General features: G+C 49.9%; 2 protein-coding genes across 8 annotated transcripts in view; both read right to left on the reverse strand.

Moving 5' to 3' along the window:
- XXYLT1 (xyloside xylosyltransferase 1) overlaps window positions 1-9,892 on the reverse strand; it is a 36,598-nt gene extending 26,706 nt beyond the window's left edge. Inside the window, exons 1-2 of the mRNA XM_042797605.1 lie at window positions 9,451-9,892; window positions 3,268-3,415 (exon numbers count right to left, since the gene is read on the reverse strand). Of these exons, the coding sequence (XP_042653539.1) occupies window positions 3,268-3,415; window positions 9,451-9,879 (577 nt within the window). The 5' untranslated portion in view covers window positions 9,880-9,892. The remainder of the gene's footprint in view (window positions 1-3,267; window positions 3,416-9,450) is intronic.
- Window positions 9,893-11,495: 1,603 nt separating this feature from the next.
- The window catches only part of ACAP2 (ArfGAP with coiled-coil, ankyrin repeat and PH domains 2), a 68,223-nt gene continuing 64,483 nt past the window's right edge, over window positions 11,496-15,235 (reverse strand). For all 7 annotated transcript variants that reach the window (XM_042795275.1, XM_042795266.1, XM_042795260.1 and 4 more), the window contains one exon: window positions 11,496-14,675. In XM_042795275.1, coding sequence (XP_042651209.1) covers window positions 14,572-14,675 — 104 coding nt within the window. In that variant the 3' untranslated portion in view covers window positions 11,496-14,571. The remainder of the gene's footprint in view (window positions 14,676-15,235) is intronic.

Here is a 15,235-nt window from a genome sequence, read left to right on the forward strand (position 1 = left end):
CGGGGAGCCCACAGCTTCCCCAGGCTGTCCCTCTGCCACCCCAACTCCTCCTCCCCTCACCCATGGCACCAGGAGTCTGTCCCATGATCTTGCCTGCCAAGCAGACCTGCCCGGCAAACCTGCCCAGACACTCCTCCTTCACGTGTCCTTAAGGAGGGTGATAAAAAGCTTGCCAGGTGCTCTTAAGTTACAGGACTAAAATGACAAGTGATTAGAGGGATTAAAGCCAGTCGGGAAGTGAGAGGCTGCCTCTGGATGGGCATACTGAAAAGAAAAGTAAAAAGGTCCGAGTCCTTGTCCTCCTCCCTCCTCCTAGCACTGCTCTGCACGTCCCAAGACCATTTCATGCTGGCATCGTCCTCATCCTGGCAGCTCCTCCTAAGCCTGAACCCTGCTTGTCCTCTCTCTGTGTAACTTTCCCATCACTTCTCCGTTGCAGAACCATTGCAATGCATCAAGCCCTCCTCTAGCTCCTTGGGCCTGGCCACACCACATTAAAACAGGATTTATGAGCTTCAAGCATAGACAAGAGTTATGCAGTCTGCACTTCTGCACACTGCATACCAAGTCCCCAGCTGGTTTAAATCAGATTAACTCCACTGATGTAAGACATTTAGGGCAAGAGAGTTCCATGATTTACACCAGCTAAGAAGCTGTTATATTATAGCTTGGCAGCTGCAGGTTTTAGATCTGAAGTTTTTTGGGCAAGGATCCCAAGCAACAGTGAAAGACTGAGCAGCTAAGTGGCAAAACCCATTTATTCTCAGTGCAATGTGTACGCAGCCAGCACATGTTCCACAAAAGTCTTTTAAAAAAAAAAAAATAACCCTGGTATTCAGTTTTCAGTGCCACTGGTTTGCAAAGTCAGTGCCCCATCACAACCCCAGGGCTCCAAACAAATCACTAAGTCATGATCCTATGGAAATGCCTCCCTTCAAAAAAATTATAAATTTGGGAAACTAAAGCCAGTCAACTTTAATGCAAAGGCTGCTAGCTATTGAAAAAACCCTACGGACCGATTAATATAAGTGCAAACAAATGCCCAAGAGAGTTTAATATTCAGATCAGGGCCTTCATTTCTGCTGGAGGATGCTTAAGCTTCCAATCAAATCTGGCTTCCACAACAAAATGGTGCTAACACTATGGAGCCAGATGTGCCAGTAGAAGTGCACAAAAAGATGCAGCATTCAGGGTAGGTGAAATGGCACAGAAATGCACCAGGAAAAATGCCAATACTGTCTGAAAAGGAAGGTTTAGTCCTTTCTCCTCCAACTTAGTCAAGCAGCTTCTTCACACCAGTTGAGGCTGGTCTGTCAGACCCAGGAGAGCGGCAGGAGCCCAGTGCCATTCCCACGCCACCCACAAATCTGCCAGTGGGCAGCAGAGCTGCTGCCTTCCCTGCTGCCTCCGTCCGGTGCCGGCTGGACAGGGAAGGGGCTGCGGAGCCCCGCCAGCCCTGTAAATCACCAGGCACCCAGTGCAGTGAATCTGACCTCCCTTGCAAGGGAAATATAAATCAGCTTTACTAGCAGCTTCTGAAACAAAAACTAAGCTCATGAAACTGTAAAAATGCCTCTTTAAACATCCTGTGCCCTAAACAGACCACCGAAAGGCCCGTCAGCCTAAGGGAGAGCAAACAAGCTTTCTAAGAGATGAGATAACTTGTGGGTTGACAAACGCAGAAAAGGCATTTCAGGCTGAGCAGCTTCTTGCTGGCAGGCGGCAGGACAAGGATATCTTTAGCACATGATAAAGACAGGGTAGGGAATGAGAGGAGTGAATTAGCCGACATTAATACTGTCGTTTGTATTCAGCGTACTTCAAAGCACTTGTAATGCAGACATCACCAGACACAAAAAAAAATTACCCAAGTCTAATGGAGAGCAAAGTACATACAGCACATATGCTGGAGTCCACAGAGTAATAATTGGCAGGGGTTGGACGGGACCCTCAGGGCCACCTCGCCCCACAGCCCCCCGGGGGGACGAAGCAGGCCACCTCCCTGCCTGCTCTTCCCCAGCGCCTGCCCACACAAATTAAACACCACTGTCCAACTGTTAACAAGCTAGCATGGGATGGCTGTGCCAGGAGGACAGAGCCAGGCCCAGAAGAAGCCTCACGAACCAGTGCAGGGGCAGGAGCTACTGGGCAGAGCCAAACTGGGACAGGGCTCAGCAGGGGCACAGGGGAATTGCACCCGCTCACATCCCAGCAAGAGCAAGACTGAGCCTGAGATCCATGGCAGGAAGACTCGAGGGAATACTGTGGCTGGGCAGAGGCTCCAGATGCCACGGGAGCTGCTGATGCTGGCGGTGCTAGCCATGGGAACAGCTATTTCAGCCACACGCACAGGTGGGAACGGGCCATCCACAAACAGCTTCGAGAAGCTGGTCACCTCCTCCTGGGGCAGGTGTGTGTCCAGGCAGGACCCCAGGGCTCCCTGGTGCCACTGCCACCCGCACCCTGCCATGGCACAGGGAGAGCATGTGGCCAGCCCGGGAGGGGACGCGACCATCACCGGTGCGTCAGGCCAGCCAGGCAGCCAGCAGGGAGAGCCCAGGGACCAGCGTCAGGGACAGGCAGGGCTGGGGGAGCTCTGGGGATGGGGTTTGGAGTCCAGGGATGCAACACCCTCCTCGTGTGACTGGTCCAAGGCTAGAGAGCGCGCTGGCCTCAGGAGAAGCACCCGCATGCAGCCAGAGAAGGAAAACATGGCACTGACTGAGCCAAGCCCCCTCTGCCAGCTGCCTTGTTTTCCTGCAGATTTACTGTTGTTCCCACACTCAGTAACAGCAGAGTGAAGGCACAATAAGAAAACTCAAGTGATCAGTGGCTGCTAATCAGCAAAGCTTGCCAAGAGCTCCCTGAAGCCAAGAGGAAAGGCTCGACAACCGCTCCCTGCTGATGCTGGCTCATACACAGCCACACCACAAGCATGCAGCACCGCTTTCTGCTGACACCTCAAGGGGAAGGGGTCAGTAAACACACACAGGGTGAGCACACTTGCTCCTGTCTCACCTCTCCTACCGCATCAGGGCACGAGGGCACAGATAACCTCCCTCCACTCACACCAGTGGAGACCTGGATGTAGGCGGTCTTGGACTGCAGGGTCTGCTACTCTGCAGGAAGGAGCAGAACTCCAGGAGCCCACCCCAACAGTTTAACTTTCTTTGCATTACAAATAGCACTGGATAACATTCTGCTGCAGAAGAACAAGAGAGCCTGTGCTGCTGGAGGCAGCTGCTGCAGCAGCTCGCAGAGGCTTACCTTTGGGCATGATGCGATGCATTGCAACCGACAAGAAGAAGATTGAGTCGCTGTAGTAGGTTCCTGATCCAGCGCTGAAGTGTTTCTGCATGGCTTCAACAATTGGAAACAGCTTTTCCGTCAGCTCGTTCACATCATGGACTATTACCTGGGAAAGACACCAGAAACAGCACTGACCTGCTGCCTCTGGGGACCGGCCCAGTGCTGGCAGCTTTTGCTCAGCCTGCAGCGGCACGGGGAGAGGCAGGGGGAGGTTGTTAAAGCACAGATATTGCTGGTGGCACTGCAGCTGCACAAAGGGGCCCGACTGTCCCAGCCCTTGCACGTCCCCCTGCCATGAGAGCCAGCTAACTGCGGCAGGAAAAGGAGAGAAGGATTTTTACAGCCATTTCGTAACTGTGAAATGGGCAGACTCAGGTCCACTCACACAATCAAGCGTGTTCAATGTTTCGTGGCTTTTTTTCTGGTCTGTTCCCACTGCCTAATGCAACCCTGTATCTGGGCTCCCATATGGAGCCCATCAGAAGAGATGACAGTTTGCTCCAGGCTCTGGCATCCTGCCGTTCTGAGGCAAGCTAGACCACGTCACTCACCCTGAGGACCAAGACTTGCTCCCTGCTACACAGGCGGCTGCGACAGGGCCAGGGACACAACCCGGATTTCCTGAACCTCAGCCCGGCATGGAGGCAAGCTCTACAGCACGTCCCGCCGGGGCTGGAGCAGGAAAGGGAGGACAGGCCACAGCACGTCGGTAAAAATCCAAACATCGGGAGTTACAGCAGAGCTGAGCGACTGCTCTAGATGGATCTCAGCCTGGCTGTGCTGGAGCTTTGCTCCCTCCCTGCAATTCTCAGCCCTCCTGGAGGCCATGCACCAGCGCTGGCCCTGGCCCGCCTGCGCAGGTTGTGGCTATGGGCCAAAACCAGGAGCAACTGCACATGTGCCTTGTCAGCTACTGAGATTTTACAAGCCAGTAATTAATTTTCGTCAAAGTCCGATGAACAGGAACTTTCAGGCAGCCTGATATTCATTATATACACAGAAGGACACAGGTCATTGAATCACACAAGATAACCAGAGGGATTTTCAGGATAATTAAGAGAGACGAGGGACACGACCCCGGTGTGGATAAGGGGGAGTGCAGGAACTGAGTGTGGAGACTCGAGGTCACGCTGCCTTCTTCAGGCCAGGGAAAGCAGGAAGAGCCCCGCAGGAACTGATGGCCAGCTAGGACACAACTTTGCAGCAGTACTTGAGTTTTGGAAAGGGGAGCCTATACCCCTTGTTTGAGGGATACTGAGACACTTCCCCAAGCTGGCCCTGCTTTCAGCAGAGAACTCAACCCCACGGTCCCCGTAGGTCCCTTCCAAATTAAACTATTCAACCCTTCTGTGGTTTCACTCCTTTTCCCTATGAAAACTTCATCTGCTTAAGAGCAAGGAGCCCTGCACTATTCACTTAAACATGCAGGATAGAGCACTTGCTTTTTTTTTTCAAAAAAAAAAAAACACTAAGTCAAGTGCTTCAGAGGAAAAGGCAGCTCTGGAGCTCGAGCTGGTGCAATAACCATTCTCTTTACGGGATGCACAAGGGGCTGCTTTGATGCCCAGCAAGGCTGGCACAGAGATGGATGCAGTGAGCAGTGTGGAGCTTCTTCCTCCCACACCTTCTTGCAAAAAGCATTACCCAGATCAAACTGCCCTCATATCAAAGCAAAGCTCACTGAAGGTGGGGAGCCACTCGTGGGACCCACAGTACACTGAACAAGGCAAGGTGATGGGACCCGGGCACAACAGCCGAGCCCATGATGGGGGTACCACTGGAGGACAGTCACAGCGGGGTCCCCACAACCACCCTCCTGGGGAGGGCACCCCAAACATCCACCCTCAGCCACTGGCCCTCGCTGTCAGCTGGGCACTGGACGAGAGCCCTCATGCAGGCTCCGTGGCCAGCATGGCCCTTGGCGGGGTGGCCACGCTGCTGGCGTCCCAGCTGCTGGGCTCGGGGCCAAGTGCCTGCAGGAGAACGGCAGGAAGAATGCAGAACAACATGTACCAGGAAAGTGCATTGGGAGAGCTCATCAACAGCCACACCTGGCTTTGGATAGCACAGCATATTCCTGGAGACACTGCTGGGGAGGAAGCTCATTACAGCAGCATCTCGTCCCGGCCCTGCCAGGCTCTGGGGGCAGCTGTGCCACCGTGGTTAGCACCGGCAGCACTGCAGCTACGGGTAGGAGGGGCAGCACGGCTGCACAGAGCAGATCAGCAGCACCAAGTGCTGCTGCTGGCAGCGATTCCGGGTGATTGAACACAGCAAAACATCGCTCTTCTCCAGGTGTGAAGGCACTGACCGCCCGTGCATGGAGCTGAGCACCACCAGCACGGGCAGGTGCGATGCTCTCCTCCCAGTCCAGCTAGGTAGGGGCAGCTTCAGGGTCTGGTCAGACTGGATAAGCACGGAGGAGAAATACTGCACCTGTAACCACCCTTCTGCGTCCAGCAAAGGCAGCCTGAGGTCTGCAGAGCACATAGGAAACAGCTGAGCAGGGGGAAAAAAAAAGTCAAACCCACCCCCATCACCTGTGAAATAAGTGGAGTGCCAAGCATTAGTGGACAAAAATCATGGGAAAAACACTCCTGAAACTCCAGACAGAGCATCATCCGCCTTCCCTCCCCTGCCAAAGAAAACAGGAAAACGTATGTCTTTTGCCCACCCTTTGGTTAGGCACTTCTGCAAAACAAACTCCTGAGCAGCTGAATCTTCCTTCCGCAGCCACAGGCTGGCCAGCCTCTCCAGGACTGCAAAAGCTTCTCCTCTCCTCACTGCTCACTTTAGCACAGCTTGTTGATCTGCTGCTAATTTTGTACTCTGTTATTTATTTGTGTAGCAGCTTTCAGTAAATCCCCATAGCCAAATCCGACCACATTTGCTGAGGACATTAAGAAAAGTAAGTTCTAGGGGCTTCCTGTGAAAGCACAGTTTTACAAACATGTCACGCACCAAGAAAAGACCCTTTAAACTGATTCACCAGGAAAAAACAACCCACATTCCGTTTTTCTTGAACTTTCCCTCCTTCTTGTGCTGGGTATCTTTGCAGCTCTCCTGTAAGCACGGGGTCACAGCAGCTCAGTTACATTCACCCCAGCATGTCTTCACACAGCACCAGACCCGCAGAGGAGTCGGTGTTTGGCAGCATCCTCTGCGGGGCTGATCTAAACATGCAACCAGGAAGAGCAATGAGCAGAGTGTGCAGTTAATTTTATTCTCAGAGGGGAACGGAATAAATAAGAGATATGAATCAGCACAAGGAGTCAGAGCACACAGCCCAGAGTTGCAGGAAACAGGGTGAATCGGGGCTATTTGTAAGCACAGTATCGGCCGCTGAGACATGCCCAGGCTCACTCCCAGGCACTTCCCGATTGCTGGGAAGCAGGAGAGGCTGCAAAGATCACCCTGCAACCCACGGGACAGAACATGCTCTCTGCAACTGTGAGTATAAAATCCCTGGTAAAAGCACAGAAAAAAAAAGCCTATTAAAAAAAAAACAAAAAAAAAAACAAAAAAAAAAAAAAAACAAAAAAACAAAAAAAAAAAAAAAACAAACAAACAAAACAAAAAAAAAAAAAAAAAAAAAACAGAAAAAGCCCAGAAAAGCCCGGAACCTCCACAAGCTGGGGCTCAGAGGACGAAGCACTGGGCAGGAAGGTCAGGTCCTGGCTGGGTGCTGGCATGTCGCAAGTCCTTCCTCTGGCACCACTGCTCACAGGTGCTTCCCAGCCAACCTCCTCCATCCCCACCGCTCTCCACCCCACGCCAAAAAGCCACGCAGGCACCAGATCGCAGAGCACCAGCTCCATCTGCCGCTCGCTGTCGGCATGCTGCGCTCCCAGCTCCACATCTGGGACACATCTGGACAGGCACTGTGGGACCGGTGACGCCACGTCACGACTGCCCCACGACTGGGACAGCCCAGGTCTGCCCTGTCCTGCCCAGCAGGGAGGCTCCTCTGCCTAAACTGCTCCCATGCACCTCACCAGGGTGCATCCCAACCTCTGCACTCACCTTCCACATGCGGCCCTGGCAGGCTGCCGCCACCTCCTTCAGTCTTCAGGAACTTTTGAAAGTTCCTGAATTTGTTTAGAGAGGCAAAAGCTGGCCCATGACCTTCCCCAAGGGCTGGGACCTGGGTCTGATTCCCCGGCTTCAGTCTAACAGAGGACCTAACTGATCCCAGCTCTGCTGGGAGGGGAGGGCAAGGACAGCTCCAAAAGCAGAGCCTGAATCACATCCTCATGAAGGAAAAGTAAAGTTGAGGGTGTTTAATACTGCCTCTGCAGCTCAAGCTGCCCTCTGAGCACTTTATCAAGCCTCATCTCTGGGCCTGCTCTAGGAAAACAGCATAAGGACCAGAAGAGTGTTCTGGGGACCCCAAGAGAACCAGGAAAGGCGAGGTCTCAGGATGGAGATGTGTTACTGCTGGAGCTACCTGAACATCAAGATCAACCCCCTTCAACATTTTAGCAGCACCAAAGGTCCAAGTTAGGGAAATGCTTCCCACAAAGAGGCGGAACGGGGCAGGCTACAGCAGGAGTAAAGAGGTGCTGTCACCTGCTGGTGTACCACGAATCGGTGCAGTATTAGGGGTGAGGCTGTATGCTTGAGAAGCAGGTGACAGCCACTGCTCTGGAACCAGGACACGTCAGGTACTGCCTGCAGCAGGGGAAGAAGCTGTCTGACTGAGCAGATCCCAGTGAGATCTCACCGGAGCCCTCCAGACCATGCTGCTTGCTTACACCCAACAGACCGGTTCTGGAGCAAGACCAGCTCACCGAGCCGTGATCCAGGCTTTACTGCAAGTCCACAAGCACCTACAGACAGAGGTCTACCCCACAACAGACACCTGAATGCATGCCCCCACCTCCCTAAGATGCTAACTCGCAAGCCCGCATTCCCCTGGAGAAGCAATGCTGGCCAGGCTGCCCGCTGAGGAGTTTGGGTTCTGAGAAGAGCTGACGGCAGTTAGGCAGCCACACACACAGGGGGGTGTCCGCAAGAGATCTGCACGCCGTGGGGGGCCGGGGGTCCTCCCACTCCGGGGGACGGGATGTCAGAACCGGGAGCTAGGCCGTGGCACTGCACATTTGCCCTGCCCTGGCATGGCTCACTGCTAGCCCGCCCCGCTGCGGCAGGGAGGGCCCCTCGGGAGGGCAGCCGAGCAGTGCCGGCTCAGAGCGGGTCACCCACCACAGACATGCAGCCTGACCGAGCGGCAGAGCTAGGAGAGGTGGGATTATTTAGCGACAAGCGATCTGTATGAACAACAAGAAGGGTACACCCCTAGTTACACCTCAGCAGAGTTCAGATAATACTAAACACGTGGAAGATAAGAAATGAGAAGTTACAGAAGCAGAGGACACTTCCAAGCAATACTCTGCAGCAGCACCTCAGGACAGGGGAGTCAAGCGACCCGGAGTCCCTGAACGTGGTGCTCCGGTTTTCAGACAGCTGTTGAATGTGCAGGAAAGCCTGACTTTGCATGGACTGCATTGACTACATTTTTGGGAGGCAGAACCGTTTCTCTGGCCCGTAGCAGGATGAACATTTGCACGTGGAAGCACGCCAACCTTTGTGGGCTCTCCGTTCCGCTCTTCAGGAGCCACGAGCAGCAGGGCAACAGCCTTTTCTGATCAGGGTCCCCCAGGACCACTGGGAAAGCCAGCTACACACAAGCACGGGCGGTCCTTGTGCGGAGATGCTGAACCGGGGCCAACAGCTGGGTCTCTGGAAGGGGAGCAGCGTTGCTGGGAGCAAGTGCCCTTCTCCAGCAGCAGTGGTTTGCCAGAGGGGCTCCCGGGCCGCGCAGCCACCCACCCACCCCTGGGCGAGATAATCACCGCGGCGCCGCAGGACGCCTGGGGCGGCCGGCAGCAGGGCCCGGGCTCACGCCGAAGACCCTCCGCGGGGCCCGAGAAAGTTCCTTTCCCCCGGAGCGCGGCTGCGGCGCCGCGCCGCAGGAGTAACGCCCCCGCGCAGCCCCGCGCGCCTCCTCGGCAGCAGCGGGCGGGGAGGCCGGAGCCGCAGGGGCCGCCCCCGCGGGGCGGTGCTGAGGAGGCGGGGGGGGTCCCGGTCCCGGTCCCGCCGCCCGCCCGCCGCTCCCCGCGCCGCTCCCCGCGCCCGCACCTGGTGGCGGAAGGCGGCGCCGCGCAGCAGGTCGCGCAGCAGCCCGAGCCCGATGTCCCGGCTGGCGCCCTCGGTGACGAGGTGGAGGTGCAGCGCGTCGCCGGCGCCCAGCCGGGCGTGCCGCAGCAGCGAGCGCAGGGCCGCCTGCCCCTTGGCGCGCAGCGCCGGGCTGCGCTCCGCCTTGGTGAACATCAGCAGGAGGTGCAGGTCGCGGCCCGCCGCCGCCGCCGCCGCCTCGCCGCCGCCGCGCCGGGGGTGGCGGTGGGCCGGGGCGGGCGGCGTGGCGCGGAGGCGGCGGGTGGCGCTGGAGAAGGTCTCGCCCCCGCCGCCCAGGTAGTAGAAGGCGCAGACGGCCACGGCGGCGGCCAGCGCCAGCGCGCACGGCTGCGAGCGCGCCCAGCCCCGCGCCGCGCGGCCCAGCGCCGCCATGCCGGGGGGCGGGGCCGCGCCTCGGGCGCCGCCCACCGCCCCGCCCCCAGGCGGCCCGGCCGGGCCCCGCCCCCAGCGGTTTAATGGCGGCCGTGCAGGGCCGGCAGCGCGCCCAGAGGGAGGGGGCGCGGGGGTCAGGTACGCTGGCAGGCTGCGGCAAGCCGCATTCAAGCTCTAGCTACAAAGTGGACACACCGAGGACTAGTTATATAAGTTTTAGGTTGGTTTTTTTTTGGTTTTGTTTGTTTGTTTGTTTGTTTTTTACAGTTGGAGCTGTACAGGAAGAGGTCACAGCAGAACGGGAGGGGCTGGAATGCTTTAACCCACCCAGGACAGAGAGAGAGGGGGATAAAGAAAAAAGAAAAAAAAAAAGTTCATTGGTTCAGACACAACAACGTCGCTGCTGGAGGAAACTATGATTTCTCAGCAATTTCTACCAAAACGTGGAAAATGGGAGGTGCCAAAAGAAAAGAGAGTGGGATTTTTTTTCCTCTTGTCTTCCATGAGAAGAGAAACAAGAAAATGCTGTATGCAGAAAAGGGAAGCAAACAGAGGAAAGGGGATATAACCAAAGTGGTACATTCATCTTTTTCCCCAGTATTGCCTTTCTCGAGTTACCCCTGTTTTAAAAATGTGCTGTTATGCAAGCAAGACAGCAAGGCCTTTAAGCTATCAGGCTGCGCAAACAAGGGGTATAAACTCTAGCTTGGGATAAAATGGCCCCCTGTGAACAGGCAGAGAGGGTAGTTTGTAAAACTGATTCTCAAAACACTTTCAGTGTGTTAAATCAGAATAATCAGCCCAGTCCTTTTGACAGTGTAAAAAGATTACATCTTTAGTACTTCTACATGATTTGTATTTCTATTAAATGATCCTTTCATAGTCAATGTGTCATTTCATATTCCCATGATCAAAAACCAAAGTTAACGTCCACACTTTAAAACATATGGCTGCAGAGAAGAACCAAAGTCCCTGAAACATCACAGCCAACCCCATGCTTATGCTAGTTCTCACCTTTTTTTCTTTAGTGCTCCAAGGTTTTTGCTCTATCGAGGGGAACTCTAACAATTTGGACAACGTGTGTACTTAGGTACTGCAAAACAGGAGAAATTCCCTCTCGTACGGGGATTTGCTGACAGCATTTGGAAAGTCTGGTTGCATTTTCTAAAACTATTTCAGCTCAGTGTATTAACAGGTAAAATATAAAACCCCACAGAATGAAACATGCACTATTAATACAGGATCCTTCAACATACTTACATTAGCAGCCACGAAAGGTACAATCCAAAGCTTCTGAAATCTGTGGAAAGACTGCCACCGATTTCAGTGGCTTCTTGGATTAGGTCCTAATTGGTAAGGGGGCTGGAGTGCACAACGTACTAATGAACAACTGAAAAACGCCTTCAGACTGCAATACGTGCAGCTTGTGAAAGCAAAGAAAGACTTCTGCCATCTACCATCTTCACACAAATTTATGAGTACAAATTCCAGCACGTCTAATATAATTCAGTAGCATAATTCAGTATAATTCAGAAATGTATGTTTATATGCACTGTACTGACATTATCATAAAATATGAAAACTTACGAACAAACAAAACAATACAGACCACTAAGGAGACACCACAGACACCATTTTAATCAACATGCAACGTAATTAAATTACATCTCTGAAATCAAGATGCATTAGAATATATGATGAGCTCCTCGACATTTGTCTTTCCAAGAGACTTTTTGAACACATGATCTAACTCTGGCTAGGAAAAATATAAAATTTTTTCAGTGGGCTATCTAGTTACTACAAATCCATGTGAAAGCTGATTTTAAGCTGTGTTAGGAAACTCTTGCTTTGTACATCACCGAATAACACCTACTATATTTCATACCTACAGAGGAAACATGAACTGGAATTGAAGCTTTCCATTTTCTGGCACAGAGTACAAGATGTTAACCCACATTGGGGCCTTACTGTCTACTATTCCAGTTATATTAATGATCCATACTGCAATAAAAATGCAAGTTTCCTAATATTACTGAGCAGAAGATTAGCACTTGAGTCAGAACTTGATATGGAATCTAGATCTGCGGAGCCCTGGCCGTAATGGTATTACTGAGGGCTGAATCCTGAGAGTTACAAAGGCCCTGGAGCACTGAGCCTGCCAGTGTCTGGTAGGACTAAGCCCTCAATATATTTCATGTAACTTAATGGCATATTAATTTTGGCTGATGAGCAACATATTAAACACATGTATTGCACGTGACCTGAAAAAAAGCTTTAAATTAATGCAATTTGTACTGGATATCCCTAGTGTACCTACAAGGATTGGGGAGCGAGGCTGCAGGATCAGAAATGACATACCTACTCTCTGAACCACTAAAACTCTAGAGCTCCTGACAAGAGTAACACCAGCTGTGGATCAGGTGTGTTACTAAACCTTTAGCATAAATAGACTGTTAGTGCTTCCCAGACAGATGAGAGTCAGGAATGCAGCACATGGATCTGCAGAGTTACAGGGAAGAAACTTTTTTCATCTACAAGAAATTGTCCTGCAAAATTTGTCACAGAGATTTTTGTGGCTGGGAAGGAAAATACCAGTGGAGATTTGAAGTAAGTGTCGGAGACATTTTTCCAGCAGCATGGACTGAGAGAGTGATTATGCCATTAAGCTTTACATAGCTTTATATTACAGACAATCACACTATATACTGCCTGTCACGTAGGCTGCAAAAGACAAGTCTTTATAAAAACCTATATCTAAAGTGTATACTATACATAATCATATCTTACATCGTCCCGCCTGTACACTGGGAATTTTAGTTTCTCTAAGATCTACTAAAACATCCACTGCTGTTAACTACTGCAGATTAGGAAGTATATTATAATTTCATAGACAGCTATTTAAAAAACAATTTACTAGAAATTACTGCTTACAGGTGATATTCCCGTATTTCTTACTATCCAGGCTAACTGCCCTCTTTAAATGGGCAGAATCTGCTTTTCCTAGCATAACTAGACCACACATGAAGCAAGAACTGTTTTGTAAGATTCTTCTGCTTGGAAAAAGAATCTGTTGAATAATTCTAAAATGCTATTAACTTTGCAGCAATAATCATCCACATTTGATGCATCATTATACATTTGATGCAAAATGATAAATAACTGAAATACCTTCTTAAATTTTAATGTGCTATAAAGTTTCATTTTACCATAGTTTACAGAACTTTTTTTTTTTTTTACCCAATTTTGCTTATCTTAGCCAGCTTGGAGAAAGGCCAATTAATTTCGTAAATACATTTAAAGAGCAGGTTAGCATGGCTATTAGGATTATTAAGAACTCACACTGACACTGTTACCTAAAAATTCTCCTTAAGTTGTCCACAGGACAGAAAAATAGAGCATAAAGAATTGCATCTGCTGTTTTGGGGCTTCAGGTGATTACTATATCTGAGTATTTAATAACGTGACACAGAAGCATGTATCTACAGACACCATTTATGCATGCACATCAGCAGAGCTGAGATCACTATAAAGTAAATTGTGTTGCTGCCCTAAGAATACAGCTGGAGACTATGCTCATCCGTTACTTTTCAAAAATGCGCAGTGAAATTCCTAGGTTTTCTTGTGCATGCCTTAGTTTAGACAACACGTATATATACACATCTTTGCAGATTATATAAAGGATACTGCTTCCTGATAAAAAAGATTGCCCTCAATTTAGTGTGGCTGCATAACATAGGAGATTTTATATATTCAGCTTAGGGCTAGTGGTGAGAACAGCAAAGAGAAAAGGTAACAAACAGCCTTCATATGACTGTTCTACACAAACTCCATTGGCTCAATATTTACTTTCAAGCCTCAAATTTCAAGTTTTGATGTCAAAGTACTACAAACAAATCCCACATCGTGTCCAGAAGGATTAGGTTTTATTTTTTATGAAAGGTTCCACAAGCTCATTTAAAAGTATACTTGCTGCACAGAAAGTTTAATTTAAGAGGAAAAAAGGAAAATAGATTGCTCTTAGAAGTTTGGTCCTCCAGGACATATATCTGATGTGACTGACCCGCAGTCACTAGCATAAAGGCCAGCCTGGTGTTAAAGCTTCCACTGTGAAAGAGCTTGCAAAAGAGCAGGAGTTATACCATGTCTTGTTACTAACAGCCTACCTCTAACCAGAGTCAGCGTAGGAACAAGAGAATCTGTTAAGTTACAGGCCCACAAATAGAAGGACAACTCAGTAAGTCATTACCTGATTTCTCTTCCAAACAGTCCCAGAAAATGCAACCCAGACCTTTTTGTCAGAGGCACATTATTTATGGCAACAGGGAGATGGATGACAGTAGGTGGTACTATATAGGAAAGCTGGTCTGATCATCCTGCCATCCGGAGTCTGTGACACATACAGCTCCTCGCTGCTAACTTCATGTACAAACCGCAGACAAACTTCGTACTTACTAACAGGCACTTTCTATGCTGAGCTAGCAGGTATTCACTTTTTTAAACATTTTCTTCAGCTGCTGAGGTATACGTACTGTAGAACATAAAACAACTCATACATTTCCCCAGCTACCACAATCTAAGGTTACATTAGGGTGGTCATTTTATCCAAACTATCTAACAAAATGCATATAATTCATTCTGTTAAAGTAAAAAAGACTTGCACTATAAGGATCAGGTTCTTTTCCTTCTTGACACTTAAGACTTCTGAGAATCTGACTGCTGGAAACGGTTTAACTTCTCTGGATTATTTGATGCCATTTGAGAAAAGTCACGGAAAATGTCCTGATAGATTTCATCTCCTAGGTAGAAGAGAAAAGGGAAACAGTTTTAAACATTTGTGATAGTTAATATCACCCACCATTGCACAAATGCCCTACTGTGCTACCAATTACTGTATAACACTTATTCATATATAAAGATTGCTTATAGATGGAATGATGCTGATGTGAACTCTTTGGGACCGTTTACTTGCATGCACATTCTGTAGAAGCAAATTAAACAAAGCCAAACTATACCTGAAATAGTACCTCGCAGGCAGCCACACAGAGGAAAGTTCAGAGTTAGAAAGGAAAAACGAAAGCATTTTAAAGCAACGTAAAAAGAAAAATTTTTATTGGCTATTAACAAATAAAATCCTTGGTTTTGCAAGGAAGTGTTAACCAAGATTCTCTTCAGAAAAGTAGAATTATGGCATAAATAAAGATTTACTTGGAAAGGGAGGTCATAAGTCTTACAGCCAGACAGAACTCTCCATGAAAGAAACAATCAGCAAGCAATAGTATAAAAAAAGCAATCCTAAATTGAGAATTATTGTTGATAAACTATTTTGGTCTATTACTTCAGCAAATATAATTTTTTA

The sequence above is a fragment of the Tyto alba genome, unplaced genomic scaffold (assembly GCF_018691265.1).
Source record: "Tyto alba isolate M040663 unplaced genomic scaffold, T.alba_DEE_v4.0 Super-Scaffold_10, whole genome shotgun sequence".
Classification (NCBI taxonomy): domain Eukaryota; kingdom Metazoa; phylum Chordata; class Aves; order Strigiformes; family Tytonidae; genus Tyto; species Tyto alba.